The following is a 26385-nucleotide window of genomic DNA, read 5'->3' on the forward strand; positions in this document are numbered from 1 at the left end:
CCCCTATCTTCACTAGGGCTGGATGTGCCTGAGAGGGTTTGGCGACGTACAAGAGAGGTGGTTCCTCCTGCTATCCGTACTTTCCTGTTGACTCCCTTTACTGCAGAGGAGCTTGCAAAGGATATGACGGGACTCTCTAGGGACAAATGCCCGGGAGAGGACACGCTTCCGGTCTCCCTATTTCTCCGACACTAGGATCTCATGGAAGGCGGCTTCTAAGCTACCTTCAATGAGATGATGATCACATGAGCCATGCTAGATAGGCCGTCAGAGGGATTCATCCATTTGATTCCCAAGGAGGGTGGCAACAGATTGGAGATTCGCCAGTGGAGACCCATCACCCTCTTAGGGATCGCCAACAAAATTCGAGAGAAGGCGCTCAGCCGGCAACTGCAGCCCTTCCTCCCCGTTTGATCCATGGCACACATACAGGTTTCCTCTAGGATCGGAGCATCCTGGACATCTTCACTTTCTGAGAGGCAACCGCTTCAGCCACGTTGTGGCAGCAAGATCTTATTGCTCTCCTTGATTTTGAGAAAGCCTATGACAGAGTGGATTGGGGCTTTCTGGAGGGAACGATGTGCAAGATGGGATTTCTTGAGAAGTGGGTCCGAGGTGTTTCTGGACTTTACTTGGCTTCACACAGCTAGGTTCTCATTTAGGGAGCCAAAGGGGACGAATTTCCGCTTTCTACTCCAACAGGGCTATCCACTGGCACCTAATCTATTTCTTTTTGTAGCCGAGCCCATGAGTAGTTTTCTCTCCACTCAAGAGATAGGGTTCTAGGGACTGCATCTTCCCATCCGCGCACAAGAGTTGCTTGATTCCAAGTTCACCGATGACACAGCAGCATACCTGTCCGGAGATGAGGGGAACCTCTAGAGATTCGCCAAGGCAATAGAGATAATCTTCCGTGCATCTGGGGCACTAATCAACTGGCACAAGCGGTGTCGATTTTGGGTTGGCTCATCGCCTGCCCCAACTTGGCATCCAGACTTCCGGTGGAGGGGCACTCTAGTTCGTTATCTTGGATGCCAAGTGGGCATCGATATCTCCCCGAAGCAACAGCTAGCGCCTCTTCTTCTAAAGCATTCCAAAGAAGTTGTTATGCTGCAATTCAACCAAGCTTTCCTTAGCTGGCAAGGTCGTGGTGGCAAACCAGGTTCTTCTTGCCACCATACATCTTGTGGGGCCTTCTCCCGAACTTGCATTGGTCAAGTTCAACGGTTGATCTGCAACTTTATGTGGGCTGGCAGCAAGGGGAGGCCCGCCCGAGCCAAGGTGGCCGGGGGAGTAATCATTCACCTGCGATGCAGGGAGGCTTGGGCATCATCGACCCCTCCATTCAGAGTCATGCCCTTTTAGGCAAGTTGATAGTTCCTAGCCTTCTTCCAAGCGGCTAGCCCTAGAAGGACTTCCTCCTAGCCAAGATCTCCACCCGCACCCTGTTTTTGGGAGGCCCTTGGCCTTGGAGTACAAGATGGATCTTCACGGAGATGTGGGCTCGTGGCTTTAGCCTTGCATTTGAGGACAGATTTGCAACCAGTCTCTTGCGTGCTCGGGATCATCTCAAGCCAACCCTTCGACAGTCCGCTCCTATTGCATCTGAGGAGCATCTCTGATAGCCTTTAATCTGGAACCCAGTGGTCCATTTGCCCAATGGTCACATGCGGGGGGCTTGCCCGCACGTATCATGGGGAGCTTTGAGCATGGGTCCTACTAGGTCACTTGGAGATTGGCTTACGTTCAAACAGCTAGCCCCAGAGGCCCAGAAGAGGAGCCTCACTGGGATCCGGGGGAGGGACAAACTTAGCCTCAACATCGACTATTCCATCCCTCCGGAGAGGTTGCCACCCACCCGGGCCAAGGTGGCTGGGGGAGTAATCATTCACCTGCAATGCAGGGGGCATCATCGACCCCTCCATTCAGAGTCATGCCCTTTTAGACAAGTTGATAGTTCCTAGCCTTCTTCCAAGCGGCTAGCCCTAGAAGGACTTCCTCCTAGCCAGGATCTCCACCCGCACCCCGATTTTCGGAGGCCCTTGGCCTTGGAGTACGAGATGGATCTTCACGGAGATGTGGGCTCATGGCTTTAGCTTTGCATTTGAGGACAGATTTGCAACCAGTCTCTTGCATGCTCGGGATCATCTCAAGCCAACCCTTCGACAGTCCGCTCCTATTGCATCTGAGGAGCGTCTCCGATAGCCTCTAATCTGGAACCCAATGGTCCATTTTCCCAATGGTAACATGCAGGGGGCTTGCCCGCACGTATCATGGGGAAGCTTTGAGCATGGGTCCTACTAGGTCACTTGGAGATTGGCTTACGTTCAAACAGCTGTCCCCAGAGGCCCAGAAGAGGAGCCTCACTAGGATCCGGGGGAGGGACAAACTTAGCCTCAACATCGACTATTCCATCCCTCCGGAGAGGTTGCCACCCTGCACACCCCCCCCCCGGGCGCATGCACGCAGTGGTTGGGAGTGTTCACTAGGCATGACATACCTTTGGCAGTCCATGTCGCGGATGAGAGCTCCACCTTACTCACCTCCTCTACTGGACTTCATGGCAGCCTTCAGAGCGCAAAGCCCCCTATGGACGATTATAAGGGATGCACCTTGCATAGGGTCAGGGTGAGTGGTTTCCATGTGCATAAGCGGCACATAGATCCTCCACTGGCCAAGGTGGCCAAAGAGAGATTCTAGTGTTTGTAGATTTGGGAGGGCCATTCTCTCATGCTACTCCAGTGGGACCGGAGGGTCGTCCTCTCATGCGCCTCTAGTGGGACCCGGGATAGTGGACATGGCATGATCCAGATGACAAGGAAGAGACTCCTGGTACCCCCTTTTTTGCCTACACCGCATAGCTAGGGCCGTAGGATCATGATGCCAGAGGTTGAGAGCACTCCAGCACCAACAAGACACTGGCAATCCCAAGACCTCCCTCCTCAGTTTCTCTCATAATGATTTCCGGATGAGGCTGTGGGATAGTTTTTTGCAACGAAAGATCACTCTCTTTCAGTGGCAGTTGGCACATGGAGCTTGGTGGCTGGCACTTGGCTGGCCGTTAGAGATAGACCAACAATCTATTCGAGGGGTGGCCATCTCTAGGAGCATCATTGTCTTTGGGATTGGTAGATTTGGCAACAAATTCTCCACATCTTCACTATGGACCAGGACCCCCCCCCCCCCCCCCCCCCGGCACTGTTAAGTGGGGCACAGTTGCTTGGGTCATTGAGGCCGAGGCCATCAGTTTGGGTGGGGGATTAGCCCTTCAGGTCTCTCACCTTCGTATTTCTGCAATGCCGGTCCCAGCTCCATCTATACTGGTCACTGGACTCCAGGTTCTCCCGAGAGACGGGAGATTTGCAATAGTATTGATGCATGGCATATTTGGAGTGTCACGTGCACACCCATGCCATGGCTAATCCCAGCATGAACAACATAATCCCTGATTAGGATAGCAGTTAGAATTATCATCAATAGTAGCATCATCATCATCATCATGGAGGACATGGGAACCTGGTCAACAGCCTCCATACTACAGTCAACAGCCATGGGGGGGACCCAAACAGCCAGTCAGTAGCATCAGTATGAAGGCCAACAAAGTGTAGGTAGGCATTGAATGAAGCACAGCATTTAAGGGATTTAATCCATGAATATTTGTCCAAGAACTGGCCGCCAACAACAGTTGCTGGCCAACCACCAGCACCTCAAGCATATACATAAGCATAATCCATCATTTGCATCAATCATATTCAGCATTCAGCATATTCAGAATTAGCATTCAGCATGTAGAAGAGGGCAGAGGTCACCGGTAGACCAAGGGCCTAAGTTGTGTACAAACATACAGCCACGTTTTTGTACCATATGAATAAAGAAAACCCTAACACCAACTATCTCCCTCCTCTGTCTTAATCATGTTTATTCATCATCTTGTTCTTAATCACGCTTAGGGCTGTGGATCAGTACAGCAAGGCTTCCGCGCATGCAACGTTGGTATTAGAGCATTGAGGCTCAGCCACTAAGAAAGTCTCAAGGAGGTGCACACAGATCCATCAGAAGAATGCAATCAGGGTAGCATATGGAGTGGTCTACAACAGGCGAAGCTAGAGGAAAGTGTTCTTTGGGGGTATGTACTCAGAACCAGTACATCATTAAGCTCTCAGATTAGTTCCAAAGGCCTAGCAACAGGAATTCCAGCAGGTGACCCACCGCTGTGTCAAGGGGAAGGCATGGCAGGCATGGGGACAGTAGTGGAACAGATGCTCAGTTCTTGAGGAAGACTTGAAAGTGGAGATCAAAAGTGGACAGAGTTCAGACAAAGTGTCAAAGTAGAAGGGCAAAGTCAAAGCCTTAAGTCAAAGTCAGTAGTCCAAGGAGGAAGGATGACAGAGTGTCCACCCCGTCATCAAGTTTAGCAAGAGGGGATGTCGCATGCACACCCATGCCATGGCTAATGTCCAACATGAACAGCATAATCCCTCATTAGGACAACAGTTAGGACAGCATTTAGAGCATCATCATCAGCATGGAGGACATGGGAACCTGGCCGGCAGCCTCTATAACACAATCAGCCGCCATCCAGGGGACCCAAACAGCCAGTCATCACCATCAGTATGAAGGCCAGTAAAGTTTGGGCAAGCATTGAATGAATGCGCAGCATTAAGGGATTTAATCCATGAATATTTGTCCAAGAACTGGCCGACAGCAGCACTTGTTGGCAGACCAGCACCTTAAGCATATATATATATATAAGCAGAATCCATCATTTGCATCAATCATATTCAGAAATAGCATTCAGCATCTAGCATGTAGAAGGGGCCAAAGGTCACCCCTTTGGAAGTAGACCAAGGGCCTAAGTCATGTACAAACATACAGTCACCTTTTTGTACAATGTGAATAAAGAGAACCCTAACACCAACTCACTCTCTCTCCCTCTCTCTCCTATGTCTTAATCATGTGTGCCTTTTAAGTTTGTTTGACTTCTCCAAAACATCAATCTCGTCAGATTTGGTGCATTGGATGATTATTGCATGATTACTTTGTTGTGAAAGGTAGGCCACTAGATCATGTTCAATCATTGGCACAATTTCACGTAATTCATCAAGTGTGAAAGAGAAGGGACCGAGGGCATCAGGCACACTGAAATGCGGAGGCCTGGTGTAAGGTAACTTCGTTTGGGCGAGGTGCGTCCGGAGCAGCCGGAGGTGGGTCCACGGGATCCACTGTATGGGTGTCCTCCTCCTGAGTCCCGAAGAAGAAGCTGATGACGGTTGGCTGGTGAGGGAGGGGTCAGGTGGCAAGGACCGAAGCTCTCTCACAAAAGTGTCCCTATGTCTGCGGAGCTCGAGTAGGAAGAGCCCTAGGCAACGCTGGTCCGAGAAGTCAAGGATCCTAGAGAGTGGGCCAAATCCCTCATGGAACACTGAAACCTCCCGCGGATCTCATAGTATACTGGGCAACAACATATGTAACGCTTCTCTATCTCAACATCTGTGTGGCATAATCGGTAGATCCTCTCCTCCCTGGGTCTCCGTCTGAGCTCCCCGGCTCTGAAGATGCGCTCTGCTCTTCCTATCTCCACTCTAAGGCGGCGGGATGAAACCCGTATCTAGCCAATTGCAATCCGCATGGCATGGGACATGTGAACACTCAGGTAGCTCGACTACTGGATAAATCCATCCTCAGTGAGTGTGAGGAAATGATCATTGTAGAAGCGCATTATCCGAACTGCATCCATCCTTAGTGAGTGTGAGGAAATGATCTCTGTACAAGCGCATCTTCGGTGGGAGCTCCGAAGGTGTGATCCATGTGCAGTGGGTGTAAAGGCTAAGAAGATCTAACCAGTTAATCTCGTTGGTGTCCTCATGAGAGAGCCGGAGAAAAGGGGAGTCTAAACTGTATTGAAAGGGTGGGAGGTGGTCCATGCGCAGAAAATATTAGAGAGAGAAAGAAAGAAGAAAGATATATTAACGTCTACGAGAGGCCAAAGTCGGCCTATGAGACAAAAAATAATACAACTGTGTTCTTCCGGTCATCGGAAGAAAAGAAAAAGTGTGCATGTGCATATTAGAGAGAGAGAGAGAGAGAGAGAGAGAGAGAGAGAGAGAGAGAGTGGAGAAGGAAAGAAAATATTAGAGCAAATACAGAGAGAATGCTCGTGAAAATGTCATTCTTCTCACCGAGAAATGCTCACAAACAAAGTGCCACACGCCACACCACCACCCCCACCTCCCCAGCCCCAGGAAAAAAGGGTCACCAAAACATAAAATATGGATTAAAACAGCACCTTTGTTTTTACAATTAACCAGCATGTACACTTGGTTTTTTAAAAAATCTTAATTACATATTTGAGTTGCAAATTGTGAGTGCATTTTATCAATAAGTAAAAAACCTGAATATTTTTTCCACCTCATTTGTATTTTTCTTTAGAATATCCAATAAAAATTTATATGAAAATAGGGGGGGAAAACATTGACCTACCACCAGACCATCAGGAGAGTAAAGTAGTGCTCCAACACCAGCCTTCCCACGATTGCCATTGGATGCACCATGATATTCCAGTCGATAAAACCTCTGATGCATAAGCCACTCAACATCAATATTGGTCCCAATAAGGGCATTTTGTGCTTTGAACCCATTTTAGCCACTCCATCAAAAATTGATCCCAATAAGGGCATCCATGTGCTTTGAACCCATTTGAGCCATATACAAGGGGATAAATGCAATACCTCCTTTGCTTCTTTAAGGACACTAAAAGGCTTAGTATCCATGTGTTTAGAACCTGAATCTGCAGCACCTGGATCTTCGGCAACCTGACCATTAAAGATTAATGAATCTCTGCCCATTAGACAGAAAGTGGAGCACATCTGATTGTGGCTTTATGGCAAGCTTTGTTGAGCATAGTCAAGCCAGCACCAGATATAATAATGTGCATTGTGCACTATAAACATGACATCTAAAATTTTCTAACCTTGTTTTTGCAAGAAGAACTTTTCTTTGAAATCTCTGTCGTGTTTCGTGTGTCTGGAGTTGTATTGTAGTAGCTCAGAAGTTTGTTCTCTTGCATAATTCAGACCAACAAGAAAAGAGCAGATGTGACGTGTTCCACCAGCACAAGAAATTTGTCAAGCAAGCTGCCTAATCAACTGTATCTAAAGTCACTTGTAACTAAATGATAGCACAAACTTAGAAGCAGCATACCAGGGAGCTGAGATGCAGTATTAGCCAGAGCATCAGCAGCCGAGTTAGATGCCTGCAGTTGTGTAACCAAGAGAATATTATTCCTACCAAAAAAGAAAAATTGCAAGTATATGCAATGTGTCACACCTCTCTCTTAATATGAGCCAAGTTGTCACACCAGCCTAACTCCTTGCCTGACAAACTATTTGGTACAAAGCTTTGCAAGATGGGGGATTTTTCCTTGATAAGTGTTCATGTGAAAATGTGCATGTGAGCTGTCTTTGATCATGGACGTGACCTGGATTTTATGTATGTAGATACCCGAAAATCCCAAGGATAGGCATGCCAGAAAACTGACCCACATTTTAATATGTTTTGCAAGAAGTAAATACGAAACTGGGCCTATTTTATTAAGGTTTTATTGAGCTTTAGCTTTACGATATGAACTCTTTTAAAGTGGCCGCAACTAATCAAAGGATGTGTGGACATCCAAGGATGCCCACCTGCATGGGACCTTAACCAAAACATTAATACATGTGTGAGTATGGTTGGGCAGTTATATCGCGAGAGGGAGAGGGAGTGGGTGAGGTGAGCTGGACTGCCCTCCTCCTTGTCCACACGGCAACCACCATTACCGACACATGCATGATGCATGGTATTCGGAGGTAGTTGAGTGGTCTCCCCCCATTTCAGTACAGGCTAGATTCCCCTACCTCGACCTCTCACGACATGAGATCAACCAGATCATCCAGCTAGATCTACTCAGACTACAACACGGGTGTCACCGTCAGACGTTGGTAAGAAGTGAATTGTTTTCTTCTTTTCCATTTCGACGTTGTCATCTTCATTGTGCCTTTGGTTCTTTTTCTTACACACTAATGTGATTGGGTGAGGGGGTATCATACAATAATCATCTGCTATCTGGATGTACATTTTCCATTTTTTTCATTTCCTTTTCAGTTCTTCCATGTGTTTTGAAGCTCCCATCACATGGGGGCTCTTCCTATACACATCAAGAAGTTGCAACAAGGAAATCCAATACGCACTATGTAGGCCGTATGGAGGAGCAACATGGATCTGTCCTTTGTGCGTAGGGCTGAATTACAGCCAGAAAGAGAGAGAGGCTTGTGTATATGCACAGAAGGCCAACTTGTGGGTAATGCAGAGAGAGAAGCTGTCGGGTGCTAGAGAGAAGTAAAAGCATGGCTAAGAAAAGAGCAAGCAAGCTTTTTTTAGGGGCACCAACTTTTTGCTATTAAAAAAAGCAAGCTTGCTTTTTTTAGATAAAGTTGGGTAAGTTTAGTTTTTTTAATAAGAGAAGGCTACTTTGGGAGTTTTACAATAAACGTTTTGCTTTTTTTTCAACACTAAAAGAGGGACAGCTTTTTCTTTGCTTTCTATTCCCATCATTCTCTTATAAAGCAACTTGGCCTCATATTTATTGGGGCACACAAGAGCTTCTCTCACGTGTGAGGCGGAATCGAACCTTCTCCTTCGCAGGAGTTTTACTTCGTTGCACCCTTCTCATCTCCCCTATAAGGCTTTCTCTAGCCTCACTTCGTCACCTTTCTATCACTCCTTTTATCCAAGTTAGCATGGACATTTATTGTGCACTAGAAATATATGGAGTCAATGGCAGTAATTCCATGAAGTCATCCGGCAATAACGACGTGGAGTCAATCGTGGGCGATGACAACTTTGAGCAAGTGAAGCCACCGGGATGGCTAGGATTTTACCCGCCACCATAGTAGTAAGGCTGGAACATAAATAGGAGCACGTTGTCCCAGATCCCCCAAGGGAGCATAGTGTCGGGCCCACAATTGATGGGTTCTCCATGCCTTCGCCAACCGATGATGACCATGGGATTGTCAAGTGGTGTCAAAAAGCTTCTGCTAAGTGGGATTCAAGTCTAAATTTGCACACACATTGGTGAGTCCAAGAATGGCTCAATAGGATTGCCTTCACAAGCCCAATTGTGACACTTATTTTCAAGTACTTTTTTGTACTTTTTTTAAAACCCCTAATTTAATAATGTTGAATTTTTCGAGGTCTTTGCCGAACTGTGATGGAATCTAATTTGTTGCATGCTCTTACTCTTCCACATGAGTGGATATTTGTTTCAAAATGATGAAGAGAGCATACCAAGTTTTACCATAAACCCTTCATGTTATCCGGATAGCCAGGTGGCACACAATCTTGTCATAACCCACGACACGGTGCCGAGTTAGGTAGTCTTGTGGTGATGGTCATAATCCAAGATGTCAAGACCAAGGTTTCTGGACAGCCAATAGAACTAACTATGGAGGCCAAGGAGAGGATTTGGGTGTAAACATGGTGGTATCTTTCATCCTTGACTTTCCATGGATTAGATTGACCCTCCAGTTGACCTAAAGTTTGACCTTGATGTTCAAAGAGGAATTTGATTCCTTCAAGGCTGGGTTGTAGGTAGAAAAGTTGGCCATTCCACCTGTGATCATGCTTAACGGGGGTTTTATATGGGGTGTGCTCTGGTGGTATGGGATGCCAGAGTGTATTGCCCTCGAGGATCTCCTCAAGCTTCGCGGGTTTCTTGTATGAACATTCTATCTTTTGGCATAGTTAACCTATGGTAACTGAGGGGCAGTGCTAATCTAAGAGTGACAAGATGAGGGACTTTCTTGGTTGTCTGAGCATTAGCATGTCACTCGTAGGGTGACAAGTTTTATGATTCATCGCACACTCTCTTAGGATGGCCAAAAGATATTGATGCATATTGACACATGAGGTAGCCTCGGAATTGTACATGAGAGAGATGAGAAGTTTGGAACTTCTCGGTCTTAGACTAAATGTCTAGACTAGTTGACAGTTGGATCATTTGATATACTAACTTTGTATATGTGGTTGGATCCCAAAATGGTCAAAGATACCCCAAGGTGGACGCAGTTCCATGGTGTTATTTCGCTTCCAAGACCTTGGAGTCGTGGATTTTCCACTTGTTCGATGGAGTGTAGGCCATGGACATGTTAGGGGTGGAATATGTTATAACCACTGTCCTTGAGGATCTCTATTAATAGGATTGCATGCTTTGGCAATATTAAGTTCATCCCAATTTGGTGAAGTGAAAAGTAGTTGGAAGCCATAAGTTGTTGGGCAGTTTTATGCTTGCCCTAAAGTCAACGTGGGTATCATCTATTGGTTATGTGTGAAAACACAATCTCCATTCAGTCTTGGATGAGGATTGGATAGCGGAGATCTCATTGTCAGAATACTGTACTCGGGGTAAGTGGAACTAGGACTTGTTTGTGCATTAAGTGGACTAGTATTTGCCAACAACTAATGCAAGATGCCATTTGGTATGATAGTTGAGTTGTGTTGTGGGTCTAAGGGTTGTTATGGTAGAGCTTGGTGCACTTTAAGACTGAATGTCCTTTTGGGATTCAGCTCTTGGATGACAATTGGTTTGGTCGTAAGCAATTGAATCTTTGTAGCAGGGTCTACAAGAGAAGACTTACACTGGCCTCAATAAGAGGCAGTGGACTTGAATAGATGCTATGGACGCATGACCGGATCCATGGATTCGCTTACATAGGCTAGTCTCCTTATGCATTCACAAGGACGTGAATTGAACAAAAGAAGGGAAGTATGTTACATCCCGATAAGTCTGGACATGGACTACCTCAGGTTAGGATTAAGGCTTAGCTGAGGCATGGGGACCTGGAGGGTTCACACATGGGCTTAGGGCGCTAGCAGGATGAGGTCTAGATTGGCTAAGAGCTTATAATTAATAGCCTATGGCTAATAATGGCTAAAATCTTATAAATAAAACAAAGGCCAATAATTGCTCGATTATTTCTACATAAGTGACCTTGGGGAAACTTATGAGTTATTGAGGTATCCATGCATTAGACGAGGGCTACCAAGGGCGTGCAAGCCCTCATGACCATAGAGCTCCAAGGTGGGTGGTTTGGCCTCGTGGTATGGGATGCTAAATTGGGGCCATCAATACCAAGTAGACTCACGGCAATCAAACCTCAAGCTCGGGGGTGGTTCGAGGCACCGAACCTACAGTTGGGTGGTGAGTCGCTAGCACGATCAATCATGGTCATGCGGATTGGATCAATTTTTTACACTTCGGGTTTATATTGAGGAAGCCATATCACACGACTTTGTAGATTTTCGCAAAGCTTTGGCAATGTCCCTCACGCATGCCTCTTCACATGTCTACAAGATTTGGGTGTATCATCAAAGATTACATGGGACATCACAACACTTTATGAGTTAGTTGCAGATTGGGTTAGAGCTCCATGAGCATGTCATAGAAGATCTCTAGCATGATTGGAGTGAAACAAGGTAGTCCTTTGTCCCCGATCTTATTTGGGCTCTACATTGATGAGATCCCTAACTTCATTGACAAACTAGGTGGCATAGGTTCTCATCTAGAAAACACCTTGATTCCCCTCCTACTGTATGAAACTCACTACACAGGCATTTGGATGCATTGAACACTTTTTGTGAGCATAATAGTTTAAGTGTAATAAGATTATGCTCACACCTGTTTGGAGGAATTTCATGATGTTAAAGGTAGAGCTTTAAAAGTAACTTGGAGCTCTCTATAGAGCAAGGCTTCTTAAGTCAAACTGTGCATTAAAAATGGACATTTGAGAAAGAAGAAGTTGGCAGATCAAGCAAGCGAAGTTAGCTGCTTTTGGTTTGCAATTGACTCTGTCACAAAATTCCTTACAACTTCTGTTTTTCTATTGTTCATGTGTGGCATGTGGAGCCTCTCCCTTCATACCATTCTTACCAAGAGAGAATGCCATTCTAACTAAGAGAGAATGGAAGTGGTGCCACTATCCTATCCACCAATGTAGGTAGGGGGAATGGCAGTGGTGCCATTCTCCTTTAAGGAGAGGAGATCACTCTATAAAAAAGAAAATATATCCAAATATTGATATAGAAAGGTTTTTACTTACAACCTAATTTACTCGATCTTTGTGACCTTTTACTAAGCCTTGTGGTGGCTTTGGTGTTGAGATATCGAGCTCATCTAATGAGGCGGTGGACACTGATGACCTGCCTAGGGGATAGGCCCCACTTACACCACTGGCATGGTTGGTGAGATCATGGGTGATATGTGGCCACTGGGATAACAAGTGACAGCCATACTAGAGACTGGCATAGTTATAGCGCCAGCTTATTTAGTTGGATTCACACTATAGAGCGTCAGCTTATTTAGTTGGGTTCACACTATAGAGAACCCTAGTATGTATTTGGTTGAGTACCTTTCATATTGTGTGTACTCTTATCCTTGTATATGGTGTGTTGAGTGTTGTGTGAAGAAGAAGAAGACTTTCAGCCTCTCACCTTGTGTATTCTCTTCTAGGGTTTTGTGAGTGTGTGTGTGCTTGTTGCAAGAGCTCAAGCTCTCTTCTCCCTACATCTTTTCATGGTATCAGAGCCTGGTTCATGCTAAGGGCTGAGCTGCAAGCAAGAAAAGCACAGGAAGCGATACGAGGGTAAGAGCTTCATCTACTCTTCCCTATTTGTGTTGGCAACTACACCCTTGTCGGAAGGTCTACGGGAGGCACCGGAAACGATCTCTGATTGAGGAGCTTTCTTCACGGGAGTAAAGCTATAGGACTACTGTAGTGTCCTATTGGACAATATTTTCCAGGCCGAAAACGCTTTCGGGCGCGTTAGGACCTCCGTTTTTTAGAAAGCAGGCGATTTCAAGCACTGCAGGTAAGTCATCGATTCTCTGCAGAACTCTATTTTAAGAACTGCAGGAAGACAGATTGGTTGTGCAGACATTGTGTGTGCTGCAAGGAGGTCAACAGTTGCCATTAGGTGTATGTATGCACATTGAGGTCACTGGTTGTGACATTTGAGTGTAGTACAGTACCACTGCAGAAAATAGAGCAGTTTGTGCAGGACAAACCAGAGTGCTGTTTCTGGTAAATTTGTGTGTCTGGCAATATGTCAAATGATGGCATAAACGAGTCTTGGACATTTTATCTAATACAACGGAGCATATGGGTATTTCTTCCAATCTAGCTACAGTCACGTGTATGCATGACTTTGATTTTATCTTTGGATGACTTGTTTTGTTTGCCTAGACAATGCCTGGATTTTCTGCCTGTGTTTGTCCATAGGACAGGAACACCTCGCACCATGTGGACATGTATGTGCACACGTGTTTGGGACTGATAGATGGTCTACATGTGTTTTGCATGTGGTAAGTATCCCCAAAAACTCAATTTACAGCTTTATGAGTTCACATGCTAATAATTATTGGTGTAGGTTCACACTCACTTATAAGTGACCGGACAACTTATAAGTGAGTACACATTGAGCAGGACTTATTTAATACATGTGGCAGCCAAAAGTTGGGCACTGGACAATATTTGGGCCTTCTTCACGTAGGTGCCCCCTTCTGGACCTAAAAAGCACCCATCAAAGCTATTTATGGCGGTGGGACTCTATTACTAAAAGAGAACCCCAGTTAGGTACTAAAGAGAACCCCAGTTAGGGCTGGTGGGCGCATGCTTTTCTGGTGTGCATGGAGTTGGTCGATTGGTTTTCTCTCTGTTTTACAGCCTGCTGCAGCCATCTATCGCGACATAAGCCTACTAGGTGTCAATAGAAGGCTGGCCAACTGTGTTTGCAAGTTCTCCCACCACTGGCCGGCTGTTTACAGGTCTGAAAAGCTTCTGGCCAGGAGGAAGAGCTGGTTGAAGGGCTGGGAACAGATCCTCTACTGTTTACAGGTCTGAAAAGCTTCTGGCCAGGACATATAAACAGGAGGAAGAGCTGGTTGAAGGGCTGGGAACAGATCCTCTACTGTTTAAAGACCTTCTGGCTTGTGTGCAGCTGCTGGTCGATTTTGTGCTATGGCTACTCAGGGCTGGTTGACTGCTGTAACCAGCCTTTGAGGGCTGGTCGGCTTGCTCTATGAGCCAAACAAGAAGAAGACGATGATGTTGAGTTGTCTCGGGCTGATGTGGGAGTGCTATGGGCTGTCCATAGTTGTCTTGCATGTGCTTGATGATGCCGGGAATGCTCACTTGTGCTAAGAATTGTCAGCAAATTCAGTTCATGTTATGTTTTCTTGTTTTCATACTTGTATTGGAAGAGATAGGTGCTAGCCAGCGGAGAATCCCCTGGGCACCCGTGAAGTTGTATTTGGAAGTAGACTCCTTACTGGTAATCTAACCATTAAGAGGGGGAGGGGGGGGTCAGCCCATCTTCTAGCCCCTAGTGTGCTGTACTGTGCAGAGTTGTTATCTTCTTTCTATTTGGCATGCTTATGTGTTTATTCAATTTTCATGATTGATAAGATTTCTGTGTTATAGCTGCCCTTCCGTTTACATTGGTATCAGAGCCTAGCTTTTTACACAATTGTGCCTAATATGATGCTGGATATGGCTGTAAGGAGTCATTATCCGTGAGAGAAGGTTGGAATTTTGAGGTAGCCCTCATCTTATTGTCGCGCCTCGAAAGAGGTTACTTTTGGTTTAAGCGACAGTGAGAGTGTGGAAAGACTTCGTGGCCCTCCTGTCTGTGTAGGGGTGCTGTTGCACCCTTGCAATCTATTCAGTATCATACTTGGGGAGCTGGTAGCAAGTGATTCCGGGGCACGGAAATTCTTTTCTTTCTGAAAATCTGGAAGAAACATTATGGCCAGCCAGTCAAATCATTCTGTGGAGGACTCTATCACCTATAATCGCCACATGTAGGAAGAGGATAGAGACAGGGATCATGTTGGGGCTTTGGCAGATAACGATCCACCGTTGTCTGTTAGGCCTGAAGATCAGCGGGATATGGATGCCTTGATGAATGAGCTTGAAGAGCTCCGTGCTTTGGGAAGAGCCCAGATGTACAGAGGATCATCGAATCCAAGTCTCATGCCAAGGCTGATGTGGTCACCTTTGATGCAATTGGTCAACATATGGGAATTGACAAACCTCGAGAGTTGGCTGTTGCTTATTTAAAAAGCCGTGGCGATGTTGTTTCCGATGATGAGGACAAGAGGGTCTTCACACGACAGCCTCGCAGGCTATCCCGTGAAGGGAATTCTAATGATGTTGTGAGACCCGCACCAGTGATGTAAGAGGGCATGCAGCCCGAACAAGTGATGTGAGTGGGCATGCAACCCGAGCAAGCATTTTGAGGGAACTTGCAGCTCATGCAACAAATATGAGGGGGCATGCAGTCCGAGGAGATCATGTACACCGATATGCAGCTCGAGGGGACGATGAGGGGTCTTCAACCTATTTGAGAGATAAGGACGATCTTCATGCATTGTCGGTGGTATCTCCACCTTCTAGATATGTACGTGCTCCCAGAGTTTCATCCAGAGTGGGAGATGTTGCAAGGGAAATCAGCCCTAGACCTAGGCACCATCACCATCGCAGACATGACGAGGAGGATGATGTATTAGAGCATTGGGAAGCTCGTCATAGCAAGAAGGCCAAAGAGTTTAAGTTAGGGGACAAGGACATCAAATTCGAGAGCTATAATGGAAAGTTGGATACTACCAAGGCACTTGCTTTCATAAGGCGATTAGAAATAGCCTTTTGCACTGAGGAATTTACCGAGAAATCTATACTCAGGCATGTGGGTATGCATCTTAAAGAGACTGCAAGTGAGTGGTGGATGGCAAAGCTTTTGTACAGGACGGCTGCTCATACATGGAGTGCTTTCAAGGCGCGATTCTATGATCAGTGCCTTCCTTCTAACTTCGAAAAGGATATACGTAAGGAATGGAATTGGCTAACACAGGATGAAGGTGAATCCGTTTCCTCTTATGTCTCAAAGTTTTGGCGGATTCTTCTCAAGGTCACACCTTTCATGACGATTAGTGAGAACGAGAAGAAAAGAAAGTTTGAGTCAGGGTTCCAAAGAATCATTCTGAAGATCCTTGCAGTGTATCCCCACAACACCTTACAAGAGCTCATATATCCGGCCACTATTTCTGAGGAGTTGCATGGTAAGGGAGCTTCAAAAAGACAAGAATTCAGCTCATACAAGGGAAAATCTAGAGCTGGAAATGAGCAAAAAAAGGGTGGACAACCACCTAAGTTTATGCCTAATGAGTCCAAGGATGCAAAAGGGGGCTCGGAAAAGAAGCCGAGGGGTGAAAAGGATGATCCTAAGTTGTCCAGACAGCATATTTTTTATTGCATGAGAGAGGGAAAGTGTTTCACATATGCAAGCAAGGATCACATGAAATCTCAATGCCCCCAGAATCTCAAAAAGAATAATGTGCAGGATGCAAAACTGAGTGTGAATGTTATACCTGATGTTCAGGGTAATACTGCACATGAACCAAAGAGCAGGATCTTATGCAAAGCTTGGGACAAGTTAAAGGACCAAACAACTTTATTCCTTTTTGATAATGCCTCAACAGATAACTTTATATCCATACATATGGCTGTTGCTCTTGAGCTAAAGCCCAAGGAATTGGTCATGGAATTTTATGCGGATGCTGTCTTTGAGGGCAAGGAAGTTAAGGTCACTCCTATCATAGGGAAGCTTTGCATACAGATACAAGGATATTTGGATCATGAAGACTTCCTCGTGGCACCACTTACCGGATGTGATGTAATACTTGGGATGCCTTGGCACTATCATTTGGATCCCAAGATTTTGCATAAAGAAAAGAAAGTGATGTTTACTCATAGGGGTAGGGAAGTTTGTATTGATGCGGGTACTATTGGGAGTACCATACCCGTTCTAAGCCATATTTCTATTTCCAAGGCAATAAAGAAATCAGTTTGTTCTTACTTGGTCTTTGTACTTGATAATGTTGAGCATGATGCTGTAAATCCCACAGATCAAGATAAGATTGATTTCTTGAGTGAGTATGCTGATTGTTTTGCTGACTCCCTACCTCGACAATTACCCCTAGAGAGGCCAAAGGATCATTGTATTTATATAATCCCTGGTAGCTCTCTTCCTAACCGACCTTCTTATAGAGTGGGTGCTCCCCAACAAGAGAAAAGCATGACTGAAGTGAATGATTTGCTTGAGAAGGAGTTGATAAGGCCAAGTTCTTCGCCTTATTGTTCTCCAGTTTTACTTGTGCAGAAAAAGGATGGGACATAGAGAATGTGTGTTGATTACAAGGCCCTTAACAAGGTTACTATCAAGAACAAGTTTCTGATTCCTCGAATCGATGATATTCTTGATAAACTTGAGGGAGATGCTTGTTTCAGTCGCATTGATCTTAAGAGTGGTTACCATCATATTCGAGTAGTACCTCAAGATATGCACAAAACGGCTTTTCAAACATCATTCAGGTTATATGAGTATTTGATTGTGCCATTTGGACTTACAAATCCTCTCGCCACTTTCAATAGAATGATGGACAGAATTTTTAGACCTCACCGAATGTTCACAGGAACGTTCTTTGATGATATTATTATCTTTTCAAAGAGTGAGGCTGAATATAAAGAGTATTTTGCCATTGTTTTTGAAGAGCTAAGGAAACACAAGCTTTTTATCAATGGAAAAAAGAGTGAATTCTGCTTGTTAGAAATTCACTATTTGGGGCATATTGTCTCCAAAGATGGAGTATGCATGGATCTCGCAAAGATTCAAGCCATCAAGGATTGGCCAGAACTATAGAATGTGCATCAAGTTAGGAGCTTTATTGGTTTATGCTCTTATTATCATTGATTTATTTGACACTTTGCTTTCTTGGCTTCGCCGTTCCATGATCTAACGAAGAAAAAAGTGGCATTCCGTTGGTCAAATCCCGAAAAGACAGCTTTTAAGAAGTTGAAGGATGCCATCATCTCAAGGCCTGTTCTTATTATTCCATATTTACATGTGGTCGAGTGTGATGCATGTGGAGATTGTTTGGGGGTTGTTCTGAATCAAGAGGGACATGCAATGGCTTTTGAAAGCCGCCGCCTACAACATGCGGAATCGTATTTGCAGGTTTATGAGAAAGAATTGTTGGCCGTTATTCATGCCCTTCAAACATGGAAGCATTATCTTTTGGGGGCTGAATTTATGGTAAAAACAGATCACCAGAGTTTACGGCACTTTCTTACACAATCTAAACTCTAAGAAAAGCATCTAAGGTGGACAGACTTCTTGTCCATGTTCCATTTTCAGATTTTGCATACCCCAGGCAAGAAGAATTTGGTGGTGGATGCTTTGTCACGCAGGTCTCAAGTGCATGTCGTAACTACCACCATCATCAGGACTTGTCGAGATGCGAGATATGTATGCTTTGGACACAGATTTTCAGCTTATTTGGGTTGATTTGAATGATGGCATGCTGCTCCATCTTATTCGATTAGAGATGGGTTTCTGATAATGTAAAATCTTATTTGTGTGGTGAGTGAATTGCGCCAAAAGGTTATGGAAGAGTGTCAAGCTCTGCCATATGCTGGTCATCGTGGTATTCTAGCTACTACACAAGCTTTGGAAAGATATTTCTTTTGGCCAGCTCTACGCAAGGATATTGAAGCTTATGTACGAGAGTGCAGAGAGTGTCACAAAGTCAAGTTTGACAGACACAAGACACCTCGTTTGCTTCAGCCCTCACCCATTCCACAAGAACCATGGGAAAGCATTGCTATGGATTTCATTATGGGTTTGCCGAGATCGGCACATGGAAATGATGCTATATGGACTATTATAGATCGTTTTAGCAAACAGGCACATTTTATTTCAATGAGGAAAACGATCAAGCCAGAGCACACGGCAAAGTTGTTCTTGGCTCAGATTTTCAAGCATCATGGCATGCCCAAGTCTATTGTGGGGGATAGAGATCCTCGAACTACCAGTTTATTTTGGCGGGCATTGTTTGATAACATGGGCACAAAGCTGAGTTTTTCATCAACTTATCATCCTTAAACGGATGGTTAGAGTGAAATTGCAAATTCAGTTGTACTTGACTTGCTCAAGTGTTATGTATCTGCGTAGAAGTCAGATTGGGAAAAGTATTTGCCATTGGTTGAGTTTGCATATAATAACACAGTGCATTCTTCAACTAATAAGACTACGTTTGAGATAGTCTATGGCAAGGTGGTGCTTCCACCTATCTTACGAACAAAAGATGAAATCTTTGCAATAGATGAGTATGTCCGAGATTTGGACATTGCGTTTGCACGGGTTCGGACAGCCATAGAAAGATCTCAAGCTAAGCAGAAAAGGGCAATTGACAAGCACGGGCGAGAGCTTATTTTCAAGGAAGGTGATTAGGTGTTACTTAAGTTTGAGAAAGCACGTCTTCGGAAGCGTCAGGCAAGGAAGGCAAGTTTACTAAGCCTTCAAACAGGTATTACGGGCCATTCCAGATCTTGCAAAAGATAAACGAAGTGGCTTATAGATTGGTATTGCCCGATCACTAGAAAATACAGTGCGTTTCATGTTAGCTTGCTGAGACCCTATGTGGGATCACCTTCTTATAGCTTCTCTCTTTCTATTGTTCATGTGTGGCATGTGGAGCCTGGCATGACATACATGTATGGCTGGTGTAGCCTGACATGGTGTTTCTGTGTGGCATATGGAGCCTGCCATGACAGTACATGTATGGCTAGTGTAGCCTGACATGATAGTACATGAAACCGGCCTTCAGAAATCTGACGGGCGGTGGAACAAACACTCGCACACAAAACACTTCATCACCTATGGGAACCTGGAAAAGGAAAACAAACAAGGGAGCTAGAGTGCTCCTGCAAATAGTACAAGGACATCGATTGGCCCCAAAACGCAATGGCGCCCCTTGCGATATTTCTTTACTTGAACAAAATTTGAGTACAAAGTACAACTTGTCGAATCCTCTACCAATAGGATCCCTCGAAGCTTTCACCCAGGACTTCCAAATAAGAACTCTCGTAATCACAACAAAGCATTCCATAGAGAAGGCACACCTGTACGACACCTCCCTACTTGAAAAGGTCTTCTCCATCTCTATCATGGATCCCACAACCCTTTCCCAAACAGCAGTAGGGCTGTACCAAACCATATAACCTTCCTATAGTCGCAGCTTGCATGTAACCTCGAGAAAACTAGAACCTGTTTACATGAATCCAAAGACATTCCACCTGAAACCAAAGACCTGTATCTGATAAACCATAGACTTTTATCCATAAACCATAGGCATGTTTCCTCGATACCAAAGTCCTGTTTCTTCTCGAAAAAACAATGTCCTATTTCCACGACAGATAAACCCACATATGCACCATCCAATCACGGTGCCAAAAACCTAGAGAGAGAAAGATAGAGGACGCGTCAAGCAATCCCTGAATACACATAAGTCCTAGACGAAGAGCAACACACATCTCTTCCAAGAACATCATCATGTGTATATGTCTCCTTCAGCTCACCTCCTTCCACCACAAGAGAGAGAGAATCAAGCATGTTGTTCAGCCCTTATGCCTTTGTGGCCGCCTGCAGTCCCTCTAGCTGGCCGACTGACTGTAGAGAGTCTCCTGCCTTGCGCTAGTTGCTGGCTGAAGCCCATACGTGCAACTACCTGGCGTAGAGAGCCTCCACCTGATACCCGCCTGGCTGCAGCCCACTTGGCGCCCATAGCTGACTGTCGCTCGCTTGCCTGTAGCCCATGTGCGCAGCAACACCCTGAAGTCCTTGTGCGCAGCAGCCACCTGTAACCCTTGTGCACAGCAGCCTGTAGCCCATGCGCGCAGCAGCCGCCTGGCCTATGTGTGCAGCAGCCGCCTAGCCTCCCTGTAGCCCTTGCGCAGCAGCACCCTGCTGTGGCCCATGTGCGCGCAGCAGCCTAATCACCCACCTAGTAGCCCATGCGCTAAACCATAGGCCTGTTTGTAATCCATGCGCAGCAGCACTTGCACCAAGCATACTCGCAGCATTGCCAACTCCACACTGCGACCTCTCAAGGGGATGCGCGCACTGGTCCATGCGCCACCCTCCACTTTTATAAAGAGGTGATCGCTTTTTCAAAAACGCCAAAAGCAATAATAGAAAAACGCATGCCTTCAATAATAATTTTTAGCCTTCAAAGGTTTATTAAACCTTATAAACTTTAAAAATTCTTTTTGTCCCCTTTCACACTTGGGCTGGCCACACATATGAGTTTCCTTTTCACATCCAAACTGATGCCTTTCACACTGTCCATCCTATGCCCGTGCCCGTGTCCACCTGCTTGTTGTCCGGAGAGAAAAACAAAGGGTCATAACAGTACTTGTGTGGCTTGTGGGGCCTAACATGGTGTACATGTATGGCTCATGGAGCCTAACATGATGTGACGCCCTGGGACTAGCTATCCTGGAGATTTTCTATACTTATGTTCTGGTAAGGTTCCGGAAGGATCATGAGTCCTGGACATTTTATCTGATACAACTGAGCAGATGGGCATTTCTTCCAGTCTAGCTGCACTCATGTGTATGCATGACTTTGATTTTATCTTTGGATGACTTGTTTTGTTTGCCTGGACAATGCCTGGATTTTCTACCTGTGTTTGTCCATAGGCCAGGGATGCCTAGGCACCCTGTGGACATGTATGTGCACACCTGTTTGGGATTGACAAGTGGTCTACATGTGTTTTGCAGGTGGTAAGTATCCCCAAAAACTAAATTTACAGCTTTATGAGTTCACATGCTAATAATTATTGGTTCAAGTTCACAACACTCACTTATAAGTGACCGGACAACTTATAAGTGAGTACACATTGAGCAAGACTTATTTAATACATTCTCGGAAAAAAAAAATTCTCAGAAAAAAAAAAGACTTATTTAATACACATCGTGGCCAAAAGCTAGGCACTGGACAATATTTGGGCCTTCTTCACGTAGGTGCCTCCTTCTTGGTGAGCATGGAGCTGGTTCACTGGTTTTCTCTCTGTTTTACAGCCTGCTACAGCCATCTATCGCGACAGAAGCCTACCAAGTGTCAATAGAAGGCTGGACGACTGTGTTTGCAAGTTCTCCTAACAACTGGCCAGCTGTTTACAGGTCTGAAAAGCTGCTGGCCAGGGTATATAAACAGGAGGAAGAGTTGGGAATAGATCCTCTACTGGTTGAAGACCTTTTGGCTTGTGTGCAGCTGCTAGTTGATTTTCTTCTGTGGCTATTGAGGGCTGGTTGACTGCTGTAAACAGCCTTTGAGGACTGGTCGGCTTGCTCTATGAGCCAGACAGGAAGAAGACGATGATGTTGAGTTGTCCCGGGCTGATGTGGGAGTGCTATGGGCTGTCCATAGTTGTCATGCATGTGCTTGATGCCGGGAATGCTCACTTGTGCTGAGAATTGTTAGCAAATTCAGTTCATGTTATGTTTTCTTGTTTTCATACTTGTACTGGAAGAGATAGGTGCTAGCCAGCGGAGAATCCCTAGGCACCTATGAAGTATTTGGAAGCAGACTCCTTATTGGTAATCTAACCATTAAGGAGCGGGGGTCAGCCCATCTTCTGGCCCCTAGTGTGGTGTACAGTGCAGAGTTGTTATCTTCTTTCTATTTGGCATGCTTATGTGTTTATTCAGTTTTCATGATTGATAAGATTTCCGTGTTATAGCTGCCCTTCCGTTTACAGACTCAGGTAGAGGACTTCGGCGTGCAAAGCAAGGGAGACCTCACTTGTGTCCCTCCACATTGGCAGATGTTATTCTCTAGAAGAAAATGCATGTATTAACTGTTTTTAAGGATTGTCTACAGGCGTGTAGCCTGTCGGTGAAGGGTTTTGCCTACACACACATATACACACACGCGCGCGCGCACACACATATATGGTTCAAAGATTATAGAAGAAATACCCTATGAACATGTTTGATTGAAAAAGACTGGAACCTTTTTTTGAGTTCCATGACCTCCGTAAAAGAGGTTGCAAGATTCTCACTTCTAACCTTCCACTGCCCCATTACCTGCACCAATATACCAATGAAGACCAATAACCTTGTGAAGAGACCATGATTGTGCAAGTCCAAACTCTAGAAATAGTGCATTTTTTAAAAAAATACCCACCTGCTTGCACACCAGCTTTGAGTCCCCTTGTGCGTTAATATGGCATATGCCTTGGTCCAAGGCCCCTTGTAAACCAACAATGAGTGCTCGATACTCTGCAAAATTGCATGTGGCAATGCCAACTCCTTTTGCAAGCTCACAAAGCTGCACAAATTTCCATCCATATGCTCAGTATAGCTTGAGAAAATTATCAAAACAGTGACTCCAACTCTTACTCTATTGAATCGAAAATGAGATGCTGAATTCAAGAAAATCTCTCTCACCTAAGATATTAATTTACCTAAGTTTGTGGGGGTGTCAGCTCTGGACAGCGAAATTGTGGCCTTGTGGTTTCTATGCCCCTCCCCCTATTGAATGAAAGGGGTACGAAGGACCCTATGCCAAGCATTGGGCACCCTACTGCTAGGCAATCAAGCACTCATCGGACAACCATCCCACATGGGTCCACTCTCTCCTTCCGAGAAGGAGTGAGACTAACAATGACCCTATTCCAAGTATTGGGCACCAACGAACCATGCATAGTTGGCCCTTCTCTTTTTCTTTTTGCTTTTTGACCACACATGATGGGGAAAAGAGTCGATAAAAAACTATAAGTGGTGATGACCCCAATCACATGCTAGTAAGTGGCCTTTAGAGGTGGTTCAAGAATATCTTGGGAATGCTATGTGGATTACAAGACAATACTTGAACCCTCTTCCCTTGCTCAAAGAGTAGCTAAACCAAGCACCTCAATAAACTTTGGAACATAAGATTTTTTGTGGCCTTGGAGTTTCTATGCTCTCCACCTATTGATTATAAGAGGTGGGGAAGGAACCTATGCCAGGCAATGGGCACCCTACTGCTGGGCAATCGAGCTCTCGTTGTCGTTGGGCAACCATCCTTGCCAATGTCTCCTTCCAAAGAGGAGTGAGACAAACAATGACCCCATTCCAAGCATTGGGGGCACCAGTGAAACATGCATAGTCGACTCTTTTCTTCCTTTTTGCTTTTGACACACATGACAGGGGACAGAGTCGAGGCAAAACTTTTAAAAAGTGATGACCCCAATCACATGTTAGTAAGTGACCTTTAGAGGCGTTTGAACAAGGTTTTATGTGCATTACAAGAAAATACTTGAACTCTCTTCCCTTGCTCAAACAGTAGCTACACCAAGCACCTCAAAGTCCTTTGAAACATCAAATTTTCTGCAGTCTATGTGTCATTATAGTGTACTCACCACGGAACCATCTGGGTTCTTAAGAATGGCTCCTGCTCCAGCTTTGCCTGGATTGCCTTTGGATGCACCATCAAATTCGAGGCTAAAAACACCCTGCATTGATTGACATACCCTGCTGCATAAGGCACTAAAAGAAGTAACCAGTGCAATATCACATCATACCAACTAAGCTGACAGAAAGCCCCAAAAACTGGATAATATGCGGCGCCTAGAGCTGCATACCGGGCCGTCTGTTATTTCAACTGAAGGCTGCTGTCCTGCCACAAGCTTCTTACGGCGTTGACTGGTCACCTTAACCATTGATCCAGCTCTTGAACCTAATTGACTCATTAGATTTCCACATTCCACAAAATATTTATATTTGAGTGGCAATGATGTTCACAATTGTAAATGAAGTGATACAAATGCTGCGTACATGCATACACACATACATACAAACACAAACAAATACATACAGGCATACAACATACATTTACACAGATATATCAATGTATAATAGTTAACCCTAAGTGAAGAAAAGTGGCCCATCTGTGCAGAAAATATTAAAAATGAAATCTCCCTCCCTCTCTCTCTCTCTCTCTCTCTCTGTGTGTGTGTGTGCGCGCGCGCGCGCGTGTTTTGTTGGAACAAGGTGAACTGCGGGGTATGCTTTCTTATTGAGTTGGAACTGGTACCTAGTTGTTCGTACAAGCAGGTTCGCAAATCCGAAGTATGCATTATGTGTATATATTGGCCTGCCTTTATAATAGGGAGTATGTATTATGTATAATATATATATATAGATATATATTGGCCTGCCTTTATAATAGGGAGTATGTATTATGTATAATATATATATATATATAGGCCTTTTTTCATGGGTGCGTTAAATAATTATTTATTTAATGCCCACACCTTAGGTGAGCCTAAGGTTATGAACTTTAGGAAGCCCCCCAACATCTTCGCAACCGCCTTCTAAAGCCCCCTAGCGTCTTCCACGACGCCCCCCAACGTCTCATGCACTGCATTCTCTTCCACAACACGGCAGATGCCAACGACGGGGGAGAGACATCCTCGGCAACAATCGAGCTGTTCTTGGCTACTGGGCGTGAGCGGAGACTCCATGTTGGTGGGCCATACATTCTGTCCATGCTCTAGTTTCTCCTTTATGAACTGTGTTTCTTATGTGGAGTCACCCCAACTGTACGGAACCTTCCGTTGCCAATGCTAATCGATCAAGTGACTTTAGTCATTTATACAACCAAACCCCAAGGTCTACCACCAGAACTGTGTGCAGGTCCTACCCCAAAAATGTGTGCAGGTCCATATCACCCCAAGACCCTGGCTTGCACCGATATTAGCCTGGCTCAGGTACTGTTGATATCAAAAATCGACTTTGAGAAACCCTTTCTTGCAGATGTCACAAATCACCAGATCACCTTTGGATATGCGTATCCATCATTGTTTGAATCCCAAATATTGTGCTGAAGATCTGAATCATCCAACAATTTCTTGTTAAAAAAAGAAACGTTGACGAACATCACTGCCAAGCTCAATTTTTTTTTTTAGCTTCATTTTGATCGCAAAAAAAAGAACTTAAGGTTCGTAAGACAAAAAATAATTAATTATTGAGAAAAATGATTTGGATCGCTTATTGGCCTGTCTTTATATAAATAGTTTTTGGGACTCCATCCACTATTTTTATTTAATCAAATGTAGAAAAACATTTTGGTGTCATATTGGCCTCCCCTTATAATAATTAGGGAGTATGTCTGCCTTAAGAGGCCTTAGCATGCACTTAGGGTTGTGTCCCGCGTTGAATCGGACTTGGGGACTGAACACAAGTGTCTCTAGTGATGATGTTTCATGCACAAATTATGGACTTACTCAAGTATGGAGTCTTACTCAAGTATGGAGTCTTACTTTGGTGAACTTGTAGGGGAAAGTAGTGTATACACCCAATTAGATTTTTTCTCTCTGAAACGATAGTTTTTAGGCAATACTTTGGTGAACTTGTAGGGGAAAGTAATGTATACACCTGATGAGAGACACCTCATGGTTAATATCACCAAAGC

General features: G+C 44.9%; 1 protein-coding gene across 2 annotated transcripts in view; it reads right to left on the reverse strand.

Moving 5' to 3' along the window:
- Positions 1–25062, reverse strand: part of LOC147634546 (uncharacterized) — a 56225-nt gene extending 31163 nt beyond the window's left edge. For both annotated transcript variants that reach the window (XM_086803636.1, XM_086803635.1), the window contains exons 1-9: positions 25006–25062; positions 24554–24648; positions 24332–24424; positions 23116–23259; positions 22908–23015; positions 7201–7252; positions 6971–7059; positions 6729–6812; positions 6481–6573 (exon numbers count right to left, since the gene is read on the reverse strand). In XM_086803636.1, the coding sequence (XP_086659762.1) occupies positions 6481–6573; positions 6729–6812; positions 6971–7059; positions 7201–7252; positions 22908–23015; positions 23116–23259; positions 24332–24424; positions 24554–24648; positions 25006–25048 (801 nt within the window). In that variant the 5' untranslated portion in view covers positions 25049–25062. The remainder of the gene's footprint in view (positions 1–6480; positions 6574–6728; positions 6813–6970; positions 7060–7200; positions 7253–22907; positions 23016–23115; positions 23260–24331; positions 24425–24553; positions 24649–25005) is intronic.
- Positions 25063–26385: the final 1323 nt, after the last annotated feature.

The sequence above is a fragment of the Cibotium barometz genome, chromosome 10, assembly GCF_041138505.1.
Source record: "Cibotium barometz isolate CiBa-2024 chromosome 10, ASM4113850v1, whole genome shotgun sequence".
NCBI lineage: Eukaryota > Viridiplantae > Streptophyta > Polypodiopsida > Cyatheales > Cibotiaceae > Cibotium > Cibotium barometz.